The sequence below is a fragment of the Garra rufa genome, chromosome 18 (assembly GCF_049309525.1).
Source record: "Garra rufa chromosome 18, GarRuf1.0, whole genome shotgun sequence".
Taxonomy (NCBI): domain Eukaryota; kingdom Metazoa; phylum Chordata; class Actinopteri; order Cypriniformes; family Cyprinidae; genus Garra; species Garra rufa.
In genome coordinates, this window is record NC_133378.1 from 31,379,535 (window position 1) to 31,394,792 (window position 15,258).

At 34.8% G+C, this 15,258-nt stretch overlaps 2 protein-coding genes across 3 annotated transcripts; one reads left to right on the plus strand and one right to left on the minus strand.

Moving 5' to 3' along the window:
- Window positions 1-515: 515 nt before the first annotated feature.
- Window positions 516-10,085, minus strand: bin2a (bridging integrator 2a). 2 transcript variants are annotated; one of them, XM_073822910.1, is made up of 14 exons: window positions 9,938-10,085; window positions 7,230-7,384; window positions 6,478-6,558; window positions 6,333-6,387; window positions 6,148-6,242; window positions 4,242-4,337; window positions 4,053-4,160; window positions 3,788-3,873; window positions 3,614-3,689; window positions 3,431-3,513; window positions 3,210-3,314; window positions 2,129-2,588; window positions 996-1,074; window positions 516-875 (listed from the first exon to the last, which is right to left on the minus strand). In XM_073822910.1, exons 2-13 carry the CDS (start codon window positions 7,320-7,322, stop codon window positions 1,006-1,008), a joined length of 1,407 nt encoding a protein of 468 aa, XP_073679011.1. In that variant the 5' UTR covers window positions 7,323-7,384; window positions 9,938-10,085; the 3' UTR covers window positions 516-875; window positions 996-1,005. The 2 variants fall into 2 exon arrangements, with proteins under 2 accessions (XP_073679011.1, XP_073679010.1); XM_073822909.1 differs by having other exon boundaries at window positions 4,053-4,337.
- LOC141290790 (uncharacterized) lies at window positions 8,903-15,130 on the plus strand. The gene is made up of 5 exons (XM_073822911.1): window positions 8,903-9,110; window positions 10,235-10,340; window positions 10,545-10,651; window positions 14,145-14,317; window positions 14,788-15,130. The coding sequence occupies exons 1-5, from the start codon at window positions 8,999-9,001 to the stop codon at window positions 15,073-15,075; spliced, it is 786 nt and encodes a 261-aa protein (XP_073679012.1). The 5' UTR covers window positions 8,903-8,998; the 3' UTR covers window positions 15,076-15,130.
- Window positions 15,131-15,258: the final 128 nt, after the last annotated feature.

A 15,258-nucleotide genomic window follows, 5' to 3' on the forward strand; every position in this document is an offset into this window, starting at 1 on the left:
TGAAAAAACATTTTATGACTAAACGAGTACTGTTTAGACCTAATGTAAATGTTTAGTTACTAAATGATTTTGTTTTTATGAGCTATATCATAGCTGCAATAAACTGAACTGGGGCACATGAAAATAAGAAGTAATACAAAAAACCGAATGAACTATATTTGCATTTTGCTTTAATTCGGACGTTTCATTGTGTAACCATACGGTCAGATGACGTAATTGCGTCACGACGTAAAGAATCATATGATCCTTCTTTGGAACAAAGAACAGTTCGAAAGAGTCGATTCTCTCTATCCTTGACGGAGCATGGGCGCGTTCACGAGCGTTTCCTCCTGCCCGCTCCCGTGAAGAATCAAACAATGGTCGCATTCCACGAAATGACTAATAATAACCAACAACAACCACTACCTCCCTGCAAAGCATGCTAGACTAACCTCTGGAATAAAAAAGGAGAATTGGAACATTAGTTTAATTGTTTAAGTGTGTAATGAAGAACATGCAAAAACAGAGTGACAAGATAATTTTTATGAAGTTATTTAATCACTGTGGATTGTCAAGTGCATTATTCAAGTAACATTTCCATTGTTTCCTTTGATCAATTAGATAAATGTATGTCATATATTAAGTTATGTGTCTAAAACATTAAAATACTTAAGGAATACCACCACATAGGATAAAAGACATGAAAGTGATTATATTCTAAAAGAAACTTTTCTTGAATTATGACCCACAATTTAAATATTACTCTGAAAATACATATCTCAAAAGACCAAGGATGAAAAAAATGAATACAAGCAAATATAGCATTTTGCATCCTCTGTTTTGATGTGCATTTGCGGCCCGATTCCACCATATGGCCAATAAACACTGCGTCTTCTCTGTAAACAGATATGAAATTTAAATGAAAAACACATTTAGCCATCTGCTCACAGTGGATTAAATGAAACACGTCATCACAACATGAGAGTGAGCTGGAAGTGCTCTCAAATTATGCTGACCTTTTGTCTGCTATTTAGGGGCCTCTGTTGTCACTCCCTCCTTCACCTCTCCTGACGGATGGTTACCCTTGGTAAGAGCCTTGAAACAGGTCAAACGAATAAAAATTACACCTCGTTCTGAGTTACATTTTTAGGTTTCTTTACGAATTATCATAATGATTATGATCTCTCTCTATGTATTTATATACAGTTGAAGTCAAAAGTTTACATACACCATGCAGAATCTGCAAAATGGTAATTATTTTACCAAAATAAGAAAGATCATACAAATTGCATGTTATTTTTTATTTAGTACTGACCTAAGGGATTCACATGCAGCTATTACAGAAGGTTCAAACCCTCACAGATGCTTCAGAAGGAAACACGATGCATTAAGAGCCAGGGGGTGAAAACTTTTGGAATTTGAAAATCAAGGTAAATTTTAACTAATTTTGTCTCCTGGGAAACATGTAAGTATCTCCTGTAGTTCTGAATGGCAGTACTAAATGAAAAAATATGATATTTAGGCAAAATAAGAAAAATTTGCACATCTTTATTCTGTTCAAAAGTTTTCACCCCCAGCTCTTAATTCATTGTGTGTCCTTCTGAAGCATCGGTGAGCATTCGAACCTTCTATAATTGTTGCATATGAGTCCCCCAGTGTGAAAAGATGGATCTCAGAATCATACAGTCATTATTAGAAAGGGTTCAAATACACCAACATGCTGAAAAACCATAGAATCTGTGGGACCTGAAAGATTTTTCTGAAGAAAATCAGGCAGTTTAACTGTTCAGGACAAACAAGGGACTCATGAACAACTATCACTAAACAAAATAAATAAAAATAAATAAAAATAAACAGCTGTGGATCATTCAGGTAACAACACAGTATTAGGAATCAAGTGTATGTAAACTTTTGAACTATTATTTTTGCTTGTGGACTATATGTAAACATCTTTTATGTGAAATATCTTAGTCAGGTCAGTACTAAATAAGAAAATAACATGCACTTTGTATGATCCCATTTATTTTGGTTAAATAATTAACATTTTGCAGATTCTGCAAGGTGTATGTAAACTTTTGATTTTAAATGAATATATAGACTTTGACTTATTATGTGTTTTATAATGTGTTTACACCTTAACAGAACTCACATTGTTTGAAGCCTCAGCTTGTTCCACATCTGACTTAGTGTCATGAGCTATTCCATTCTCCACACCTGAAGGCCCATCGTCCCCCACCTTCTCTGGAGTTTTTTGATCTTTGATTTTGGAGCATTCAGCGACATTTGCGTTTGGTTTCAGTTCACTCTCATCACTGTCCTCCTCAGAAGACTCCTCCTCATTAGGTGTATCTTGATCTGAGGCTTGCGAGGACTCCTTTTTGGCTTTCTCGTCTTTCTCCACTGGTTTATCTTCAGAGGTGCTGGTGTTATCCACTTGTGGCTCATGGGGCGAGGTACCTTCCTCTGTAGGATAATCTAATCTTGTAGGGCTGCCTTTTGCACCAGAGACATTCTCATAAAGAGGTTGAGGGCTGGTGGGGCTTGTCTGTCTAGGGCTGTATGACCCATATGCTGGTTTGTTAGACTTAAAACTAGATGAGTTGTCTCTCCTGTAAAGAAATTAATACTTTTAGTTAGCAAGGATGCTTTAAATCGATCAAAAGTGATGAAAAAGACATTTATAATGTTACAAAAGATTTCTATTTCAGATGAATGCTGTTCTTCTGAACTTTCTATTCATCGAAGAAACTTGAAAAAAATATACTCAGCTGTTTTCAACATAATAATAGATGTTTTTGAGCAGCAAATCAGATTATTAGAATGGTTTCTGAAGAACCATGTGACTAATTTTTAAGTAATTGAGCAATTTTTAAATTTCAGTATTGAAAATATATTATATATTCAAATAAGAAACAGTTATATTAAATTGAACAAATTTTTCAAAACTGTACTGTTTTTGCTGTGCTTTGGATCAAATTAATTTAGTCTTGGTGAGCAGAAGAGACTTCTTTAAAAAACATAAAAAATCTTACTGTTCACAAACTTTTGACTGGTAGTGTAGCTCACAGTAACTCATTACTTAAATGATAAATGACAGCATTTTATGCCTTTATATTATTTATTTTGCACTTTATATTATTTTTTTTCATACCAGCAGATGGCACTATTTCCTAACTTTTTAAAGAGAGAGAACAAAGAGAGAACATAAAATTATTATTATTTTTTTTTACCTTAGAGAGCCCCTGGGGTTGTAACTGGTGTGGAAATCATAAAAGCTTTTAAGTGATCTGGGGGACAAAGTATCTCTAAATGACCTTCTCTTCAAGGAACCAGAGCTTAAAAGAAAAACAAACAGAGTAGTTTGTTACTCTAAAGTATTATACTACTGATATTTCACTTGTTTATTTAAAGAAATACTGTATATAGAAGAACAGACTACAAAGCCTTATACCGGTTGAAGTTCTTCACGACAAAGTTCTTGTCCGGATGCTGGCTGCTCAGCTCTTTCATCACAGTCTGTAAATCCTCATTGTTCTTGGGGTCAAAAAAAGAAAAAAAGAGGTTTCAGGTACTTGCAGAACATACGGGATCACATTTTTGATCCAAGTATTTTTTTTTAAATAGTTTGGTTTACCTTGGTAAGCTCCTTGTAGAAGATGTCTCTGAGGTTGCAAATGGCTTGGAAGACTGTGACATAGCATCCAATGCGACTATATAATGCAGAACAAATAAAACTTAATTAAGGTAACGGACATTAAGATTTAAAGACAATCCAGATGTGTACTAGAAAAATAACCCCAGAACTCACCTGTCAAAAAGAATAGGCAGTTCCACCTTCAGCTCGTTGTTCATGCCCTCAAATATCACCTTTGCTGCCTTCATCTCATCCTCTGCCTATAAAAGCAACAGCACAAAAAGAAAATCCTATACATCTATCCTTTATTAAATTTGAATCGTGTCAATATGTCACTAGTAATATCAAGTTTGATAGAAAAGAACATGCATGGAATGCCTATGAACAAACTTACTGTCGGGCAGAATATATGAAATTAGTTGAACATGTCATACAATACCTTTCCAATTTTGACATCATCCTTCTTTTTAGCATTCTGTAGCCCTGTCAGGTGATGGCGGGCAGAATCATAGTCTACGAGTTTCCTGTTTCGCTTGGCCACTTTTTCCTGAATCATGAAGAAAAATAGTTGTGCATTTTTTTTTAAATGACAGAGAATTTTATGTGTATTTGAAGCAGCCGTTGTTACCCTGACATCTGGAAACTGGCTCATGTAAGACTCCATTGTGATTAATGCCTGATCACGCAGCTTGTCCTCATAATCTTTCCACAGCAGGTCTTCTCCCTTTGGAACACAGACAGCCATATTTGTATTTATATAGGCAACTATCTATCTATCTATCTATCTATCTATCTATCTATCTATCTATCTATCTATCTATCTATCTATCTATCTATCTGTCTGTCTGTCTATCTGTCTGTCTGTCTGTCTGTCTGTCTGTCTGTCTGTCTGTCTGTCTGTCTGTCTGTCTGTCTGTCTGTCGGAAATTCATGTCCCAGTCACATTTTCTTGGTTAAGTAAACATTAATAAAAATGGTCAATTATTGTCATGTTTTGGGCTGTACTATTCGTTCGAAGTGGGAAAATATTTGAAGTACTGTAGACTGCCAAAAGTTGTAGCAAATTAAGCAGAAGAGTGCAAAAAAAAAACTGTCTGAAGCAACAAAAGGTGTTTGTGGTTGGCCAAACTGAACCAGGATTTCCTGGGCAAGAATCCTGACAACATTTGTGTTTGTTCTTATCATTTCTGGTCAGGTAGGTGAAATATTAGGCTAATATCTTAACAAACTTCCTGCTTACTAAGTCCTTCTCTATATGATTTAGCAGATTCTACACAGTTTTTCCGTTGTTTAGAAAGCATAAATTATCAGAACAACGTATTCAGTAGTACATTAACCATACAATCCATGCTGTTGTTTACATCTGAGTATCACCAATATGGCCGCACATCCGGGTAACTGACCAAATCGTGACGTAAGTGCAAACCCTCTATTTCAATAATTTTTTTAGTGATTGCTCTCTAAAAAAAACCCCACAGATCATGTTTTCGCGCCAGCTGATGTTTGATTTTGATTTGACAAAGTAGTGATATGTAAGTGTGTGAGTTGTGTACTTAAATTAGTCTTCCCATTATATTGTTCTGATTCACAATTTGCGAATGCAGAACGCAACAAACACAAGAGGCGGGATTTATCATATGAACCAATTACAGCCGAACATAACCAGTCATAACTAGTCATATCCAATCATATCACCATGGAGGCATTGCCTTCTCTCCCATGATTTCCCCCATTCATTCTCAATTACCCCCTATCAAATCCACTGCATGCTTTACAAAGTCTTTTAAAACTCAGTGGGCTCAGGGGAGGCAAGAGAGACATGGACTCCTGCTGTAACTTTACCTGCTGGTGTCAAAACAAGTGATTTATATGATTTATGTCATAATGTTCTGTCAGAAGTTTACTTTTTTCATATTACCATAGAGGCTTTGCACTTACGTCACCGATTTGGTCAGTTACCTGGATATGCGGCCATGTTGGCAATACTCGGATGTAAACAACAGAATGGATTGCACAGTTAATGTACTACTGAATACGTTGTTCTGCTAATTTATGCTGTCTAAACCATGGAAAGAACATGTAGAAGCTGCTAAATTATATAGAGAAGGACTTAGTAAGCAGGAAAGGGCCCAATATTTTGACAAACAAAATTTAATAGGCGGTAAAGATACATACAAGCAGAATTAATTAAGATATTAGCCTAATATTTCACCTACCTGACCAGAAATGATAAAAACAAACACGAATGTTGTCAACATTCTTGTCCTGGAAATCCTGGTTCAGTTTGGCCAATAACAAACATCTTCTGTTCCTCAGACAGTTTTTGCACTCTTCTCTTTGATTTGTGACAGTCTATAGTACTCCAAATGTTTTTCCCGGTCCAACCGATTAGTACAGCCCAAAACATGACATTAATTGACCATTTTCAGCAGCAGTTTGTTTTAGTGGCATTGTTTAAGTGCCACCAATATGGCTGAATGATGATGCATCATGAAAACACTCTATATATTCTTTAAGTGGTCTCTGAGACTAACCTCCACAACTGCCCCAAGATCCTCTGCTCCGTCCCACCTATCATCATAGGCATCATACATGGACTGAAATAGTCGACTTGAGGCATCCCTCATTACTGTTAAACATACAAGCACAGTAAAGGATGTCAGTATTCCTGTTTATAAGATGCACATCTCCTATAAGAATCTCATAGCAAAGAGCCAACCTGTGACAGCGTTGAGGTACGCTTTAAGATCCTTGTATATTCTGTATCCATCGCTCTGCAAAGGAGAACAGAAGACATTTTAGGCAATCTTTTTCAAATCATCTTCAAAGCAGTTACTTTATTTACCATAGCAAATCTAATGTACCTGCTGGGATTGGAGGTTCATCGCACACTCCTCAAAGTGCTCATCTTTGGTCTCCTCGGATTTGCCAAACCTCTGCAACACCTGCAACGCATCACATATTACATACCTTACAGCCATGACAAGGGGATTCTCAAACTTGTACTGACAGCACCGCAGTGGATGTTACACCTGAACCTTGAAATATTAATAAGCACACACTGGCGAAGAAAAAAGCTTCCTTACATGGTTGTAGATAGAACTATTCACCTGATTTTTCCAGTAGACAGTTTGAGATGACAAGATATGAAAGGGTTTAAACCAGAGTTGTCCAGTCCTGTCTCTGGAGATCTCTTAGATCAGAGTTCAACTCTAACCCTGCCCAAACACATCTATCTAGTGCTCCTAAAAATCGTAATTAGCTGGTTTGATGAGGGTTGGAGCCGAAGTTTGCTGGGAGGTAGATCTTCAGAAACAGGGCTGGACATCCCTGGCTAAAACAAACTCAGATGAAAACAGAAAAGTAAATGGTGACTTGGTCAACGTTTGGTAATCAAATAAAATACAATTATGGCTATAAATGAGCTAGTTAAGCAGAGAAGGAAGATGCATGTTTACGTTGGCTCTTGTCAATGGAGTAGATAAAGCAACCTGTGTCAGCTACTCCTATGTCCCACTCCCAATGTCATGTGACTGGATTGATTATTGGATGAAAATGACTAAACAGGAAGACACATTTGTAAATCACATTGTGTTTTATGATTCCTGCCACGTACCTTCTCCTGTGCTCTGCTGAATTGTTTCTGCACCCGTTTAGCAAGCACATTGGCCCCTCCTTTCGAGCTGATGCTGGATTTGCTCTCTGCCATGTTCTCCACTTGTTTTCTTCTTGAATAATGTTTTGTTAGACCCTTAAATCACCTGGCTAGCCCTGGAAAATAAAATAAACTTTTAGCGTAAAATACAGTTGACCTGGTGTCAGTACATACGTCTGTACTCTACTCCAAACACACCTTTTCTTGGCTTCTTCTACAGTCATAAGTCATAAAATTCTTATCTTTCCAGGACATGACTTGAGCATTGGCGGCCCCTGAGTCATATTTTACAGTTAATGGTCAGGTAAGGGCCCACTTGTGGAGAATGTTGAAATTTTATTATATTAGGCCTATATTATAGTATATTATTCACCATTTTTCAAACCGCTTGTCCTGTATAGGGTCAAGGGGATGCTAGAGTCATATATTATATATTACACTACCAGTCAAAAGATTTTTTTGTTTTTTAAGAATTCCCTTTTGCTCACCAAGCCTGCATTTATTTCTTCCAAAATACAGCAAAAGCAGTAATATTGTGAAATATTTTTACTATTCAAAAGCTTGGAGTCGGTCTCATGTTTTCGGAAAAGAAATTATAGAAACTGATACTTTTATTTAGCAAGGATGCTTTAAATTGCTCAAATGTGAAGATAAAGACATTTATAGTGTTACAAAAGATTTCTATTTCAGATAAACGCTGTTCTTCTGAACTTTCTGTTTATCAAAGAAACTTAAAAAAAATTTACTCATAATAATTTTCAACATAATAACAAATGTTTTTTGAGCAGCAAATCAGAATATTAGAATGATTTCTGAAGGATCATGTGACTGGAGTAATGATGCTATAAATTCAGCTTTGAAATCACATGAAATTACATTTTAAAATATATTCAGATAGAAAACAGTTATTTTAATTTGTAAAAATATTTCAAAATGTTGCTTTTTGCTGCATTTTGAATCAAATAAGTGCAGGCTTTGTAATTAGAAGATACTTAATAAAAACATTAAAGACTTTCAACTGGTAGTGTTTATTATATTATATTATGAATCAGCATTTAACTTAATTGAGTTGAATAATGACAATATTGCTTTCTGTAGAGCTGCTTTTCAGCTAAAACAGAATCATTGAGAAAAAAAAAAAAAAATTTTTGCAACATTAACACTGTTGTTTGCCTGTACTGTGAAGCTGATTTGAAACAGTCTATATTGTAAAAATCACCATATAAATAAATATAAGAAATGCGATAAGAAGTAGCTGAACTTTGCATCTGATTCTATCCACCTTTTTCTTTAACAAGGAAGTAAGCCTATGGGTGAGACTTCTGGTTCATTAGCCGCAACATGCAGAAAATGGTAAAACCATTTGCACTACAAACCAGTGTGCTCACAATTAGGCTAATACATTAATATAGCATGGTAACCAGCTATTTTATAGAGCTAAAAATAGCTGGGCGTGGATGAGACCTGAAGCCATACCCATAAAATTTACCAATGGCCACCAAACACCAAACATTCAATTTATTCTGTTCCATATCCACATCCTATTCAGTACCTAAGACATCAAAAGCGTTACAGATATTTCCAAACTACACTTCCCAGAAGTCATAGTACATACATAAGAAGCATTAGCCACTCCTCCTCCTCGCAAATGTAGACGTTTTGAACTTTGATCTGCTGTTTTGATTGAACTCAAGTTTGTAACATTGCTTCTTCTTCAAGACCTGCTGGACATGATCATGGGAAGCACGTTGGCCAAGTGTGCAGCCACCGATTTGGCCATTCAGTGGGTCGGATGGGCACTAGCGTCTGCTTTCAAAACGGAAAAGTTTTACGACTTGGCAGGTAAATGATTTATCCAAAAGGTGCTGTCACACGATATTGATATAGTAATATTATCCTTGCTTTGTCGGATTTGTAATGGTTATGCATTATAATGCACACACATAAATAGTATCTCGCCTATTGTAGTTGTTTTGTTGCGTCGCAACTCATGCAGCGTTTTTTTTTTTTTTTATTCTTTACTTTATTAACGTCAAAAATAGGTTATCAAATTGTATTTCGAGACGGCGGTTATCTAAACTACAATAACGTGTTGTGAAACGACCATAAATACGTCTCCACCCACAAGACACGATTTTACACCAGTGTACTGAAGTGCATGGCTTTCCCCGCCCGTATTCCGGCAAGCCGGGCTCTCAACCAATCAGATCAATTTCTCTTAGAGTATCCGATGTATAATTGGCCAAATTATGGATACATCATTGTCAATCTTGCAAAAGAGGCGGGGTTTGTCAGAAAACGGGTGAAAAAATGAAAGACTGTAACTCGGATATGATCTTGAAAATAATATAAATTAGTAGATGTGCAAATTTATATATTATTTTAATCTTTATAAATTCTTAAATAAATTGTGTTCGTACGTAAACATACATTTTAAAGTTAAACGAACTGTCTAGATGTTTAAAATACATTATACACATAATTTTAAGACCATTTAGAATGTAATACATAATCAGTATAATACTGCATAGGTTAATTTTAACAGCTGTATTGATTAGCATTTTATGCATGGCATGTATAAAGTAACAGCAATTTATGAGGATTACCTGTGAGGACTTATCCATGTATTTCAGTCTTATCTTCTACATAGAAAAAGAGCTTTTACTCACCTGTCAGCAGTCAGTTTGCATTTCTTTTCAGTGGAGTACAGATATTATCCAATCATTTCAGTCTTTCCAACCCAGCTCCCTAAGCGCTATTCCTTCTCTCTTTCTCCCTGAGAAGTGTGCTCTTGAGAATCCTTGAACTTTGCTACCAATTGTCTCTAGGTTCATTGGTGAAATATTCAGTGAACACGCCTCACTTTTAAAATGGACGGACACAGGTGACTGGCTGCTCTGCCCATATCTAGTAGGATATTGAATGCCTTATCAGTTTAATAACAAATTAATTGTGTTGTTTTGTAGGATCTGGTACCTTCATATTGCTGGCTCATCTGAGTCGTATATGGGGTGGAAGTGGCCACCTTAGACAGAACGTACAAACTGGACTTGTCAGTGCCTGGGGTCTGAGGTAAGATAGATAGATAGATAAATATATACATGGATAGACAGATGAAAGTGATCAATAAAATAAAAGACAGGTCTATTTATTGGAGTCTTGTTGCTTTAACAGCATTATCAAAAGTGAAGTCAGTCCAGCTTCATGTTGTATTAATGTATCCATTATGGTCTGGTTAATAAGTCAATAAGTAACAGATTGGGCCTTGTCCTGCAGGCTCGGGACATTTCTCTTTCTTAGAATCCTAAAGGAAGGACAAGACCGGAGATTTAACAATGTCAGAGACAGCCCTGGGACATTCTTTGTGTACTGGACCGTGCAAGGTATTTCAACTACTGCTATTGATTATTTGCATAGTTACTGTTAATTGATGGCTGCAGTAGGTCATTTGTGTTCAGTCTTGATACATTACTCTAAAATAGTGTCACAAACTTATTAAATTATATGAATCACGTAAGAAGCATGTTTTTTTGTACATATTCTATTTCACATAATAATCAATTATTCAACCTGTTCTATTTTAATATTCTATAACAAATTTTTCTCTTCTGAGTCACACAATAACTGAACTTTGCACCTACTTTATACTGTTTTATTCTGTCACATAATGATCATATATCTCTATTCTATTTGACATAATGATCAAATATTTAAACTATTCATAAACTATTTATTTCAATATTCTAGTACATTGTTTTCTGTTCTATGTCACACAATAACTAAACTTTGTACCTACTATATACTGTTATTTTCTTGCACATAATAATCATCTATCTCTATTCTATGTCACATAATGATCAAATATTCAACCTATTCTTTTGCAATTTGTTTCTATTCTGAGTCACACAATAACTGAACTTTGCACCTACTCTATACTGTTCTATTCTATCACATAATGATTATATATCTCTATTCTATTCTATTCTGAATCAAATACCAGAAGTTGAATTTAAGTTGCTTACAAGTTCTATTCTGTCACATAATAAAGATTTTCTATTTCTATTCTGTTTTAGTATATTATATTATGAAAAGTAGAAGGTGAACATTGCACCTATTCTATTCTGTCACAAGGCCATATGTGACCATGGACCACAAAACCAGTCATAAGGTTAAATTTTACAAAACTGAGATGTATACATCACATGAAAGCTCAATAAATAAGCTTTCTATTGATGTATGGTTTGTTGGGATAGGACAATATTTGACCGAGATACATCTATTTGAAAATCAGGAATCTGAGGGTGCAAAAAAATCAAAATACTGAGAAAATCACCTTTAAAGTTGTCCAAATTAGGTTCTTAACAATGCATTTTACAAATCAAAAATTACATTTTGATATATTTACAGTAGGAATTTTACAAAAAATCTTCATGGAACATGATCTTTACTTAATTTCCTAATGATTTTTGGCATAAAAGAAAAATCAAAAATTTTGACCCATTCAATGTATTTTTGGCTATTGCTACAAATATACCTCAGCGACTTAAGACTGGTTTTGTGGTCCAGGGTCACATATGTAAATTTAATTCTATTCCATTATGAACCAAATACCATAAATAGAAGTTAAACTTACCTGTTGCTTACAAGTTCTATTCTGTTCTATTCTATATCACATAATAAAGATAATGACCATGTATCTCAATTATATTCAATTTCAATATTATATGATATAATATTATGAATCAAATACCATAAATAGACGTTTGAACTGACAAGCTGATTACAAGTTCTATTCTGTTCTATTCTCTATCATATTATAAAGATCAAATAATCAACATATTCTATTTCAGTATATTATGAATAATTTTTATGAAAAGTAGAAGTTGAACCTTGATTCTATTCAATTCGATTCTATTCAATTTCAATACAATATTATATTATGAATCAGATACCATAAGTATAAGTTGAAGTGTTGAACTTACAAGTTCTAGTCATTATCACACAATAAAGATCAAATATTAAACATGTTCTATTTCAGTATATTATATTATGAATCATTATTAGGAAAAAGAGAAGTTGAACTTTGCACCTATTCTATATCGTTCTATTCTGTCACATGACCATGTCAATTCTATTCTATTTCAATATTCTACTCTGTGAATCAAACACCATAAATAGAAGTTAAACATATATATTGCCAACAAGTTCTATTCTATATCACATAATAAAGATTCATCCTATTCTATTCTATTTTGAATCATTTTTATGAAAAGTAGAAGTTGAACTTTGCACTTATTCTATGCGGTCACATAATGACCATATACCTCGATTCTGTTCAATTTCAATATTATATTATATTATGAGTCAAATACCATAAGTAGAAACTTGCAAGTTGCTTACAAGTTCTATTCTTTATCACATAATAAAGATCAAATATTCATCATATTTCATTTAAGTATATTATATTCTGAATCATTATTATAGACAGTAGAAGTTGAACTTTTCACCTATTCTATACCATTTCTATTCTATGTCAATTCTATTCTATTTCAATATTCTATTCTATTATGAATCAAATACCATAAATAGAAGTTAAACATATATGTTGCTAACAAGTTCTATCCTGTTCTTTTCAATATCACATAATAAAGATCAAATATTCATCCTATTCTATTTTGAATCGTTTTTATGAAAAGTAGAAGTTGAACTTTGCACCTATTCTATATGGTTACATAATGACCATATTCCTCGATTCTATTCAATTTCAATATTATATTATATTATGAATCATTATTATGAAAAGTAGAAGTTGATCTTATTCTATACTGTTCTGTTCTGCCACATAATGACCACATATGTCAATTCTGTTCTATTTCAATATACTACACTATTTTATTCTATTAGGAATCAAATACCATAAATAGAAGTTAAAGGTTGTATCAGCGATTTCTAGCCTGAAACATAAAGTGTAAAATTCAGCTGATCTTTCATCACGATCCGCTCGCTGCCTGCCCCATAAATTGTCTGTGAAAAAAACGCGTCTCTCTGGTCAGCCAAGGGTCCGAGATATGCCAAAAAAAACCAATCGGCACTACCAACCATTCCACAGCAAAAACAAACATTGTTCCAACCAATCAGCGTCAGGGGTTTGGTGTTGTGGACTTTCGCTCCGCCTCCCTCACATCCCTGCACCAGTAGGAAAGTCCACAACACGAACCCCCTGACGCTGATTGGTTGGAACACGGTTTGTTTATCTGTGGTGTGTTGATAGCGCCGATTGTTTTTTTTGGCATATCTCGGACCCTAGGCTGACCAGAGAGACGCGGTTTTTTCACAGACAATTTATGGGGCAGGCAGCGAGCGGATCGCGATGAAAGATCAGCTGAATTTTACACTTTATGTTTTAGGCTAGAAATCGCTGATACAACCTTTAAATGTATATGTTGCTTACAGGTTCTCTTCTGTGTCAGATAATAAAGATCAATTACTCATCCTATTCTATTCTTTTCTGTTCTGAATCATTATTATGAAAACTAGATGAACTTTGCACCTATTCTATATCTCTATTCTAGTCCATTTCAATATTAAATCATATTCTATTATGAACCTTATACTATAAGTAGAAGTGGAACTTACAAGTTCTATTCTATATCACATAATAAATCACATAACTACATTATGAATCATCAAGTTGAACTTTGCACCTGTTCTACACTGTTAACGTTAATGCATCTATTCTGTCACATAATTACCATGTATTTCAATTCTATTCTATTTGAATATTCTATTCTATTATAGTACCTTTACTAAACCTTGAGTAAAAAGACTGCCATCATTAATTTCATTAAAATTAAACTCGTTTCTCCTTTTTTCCAGCTTTGTGGGTCTTTATTACCCTGTTGCCCACCCTAATTCTAAACAGTGAGAGGAGAGATGAGCCCCTGGGCCCGCGTGACTACCTCGGCTGGGGAATATGGGGGCTGGGTTTTGCTACAGAGGCCATTGCCGACCAGCAGAAGTGGAATTTTAAGAGTGATCCAGATAACGCTGTGAGTAATAACTTGCACTGATAATAATAACCCGATAAGACTACTCAGTTGTGGAAATAAAATTAAGACATATAGTCATATAACCTACATCATAAAAGATATTTTAACATAAAAGTGTAATTTTTATAAGGCCTGTGCTCTATAGATAACACACTGGATCAAACTGGCTGTTTCCTAACCCTCTGGTTGTTGTCAGCCATACCAATTATTCTTTTTTTACTAAGAGAGGAATACCAATTGCTTTCTCATGGGTTGAATATACAGAAACTATATTTAAACCATTTGCTGGTTGGTTTTTTTGAACATCCTAACCAGCCTGAAACAGCTACTTTATGTGTTTAGGGCTTCACCTTTAATTCAATATTTAGAATTTAGCTTCAAGAAATCCTGACCTGAGTGCTTATTCATTTGCATTTGACATTTTAATTAATGTTAAGGCATTAATCATGTAAGCCTACTTGTATTCACAGGGAAGGTTTATTCATCATGGACTATGGGCATACAGCAGACACCCAAACTATCTGGGGGAGATCCTGCAATGGTCAGGCCTGTTCCTGTCCGCTTCCTCCGTCATGCGTGGACCTCAATACCTCAGTGCTGTTTCTCCTCTCTTTGTCTGGTTCTTACTGAGATACGTTAGTGGGATCCCCATTCTTGAGAAACAAGCCATGAAGAAGTGGGGATCAGATCCTGCTTTCCAGAACTACATCAAAAACACTCCACTGCTGTGGCCCTTCCCCAAATTTAAAGGAGAATGAAGCATATTTACAGAAATTTTAGTTCATTAAACTGAATAAATAAGCTTTCCGTTGATTTATGGTTTGTTAGCATAAGACAATATTTGGCCGAAATACAACTATTTGAAAATCTGAGGGTGCAAAAAAAAATCTAAATACTGAGAAAATCACCTTTAAAGTTGTCCAAATTAAGTTCTTAGCAAA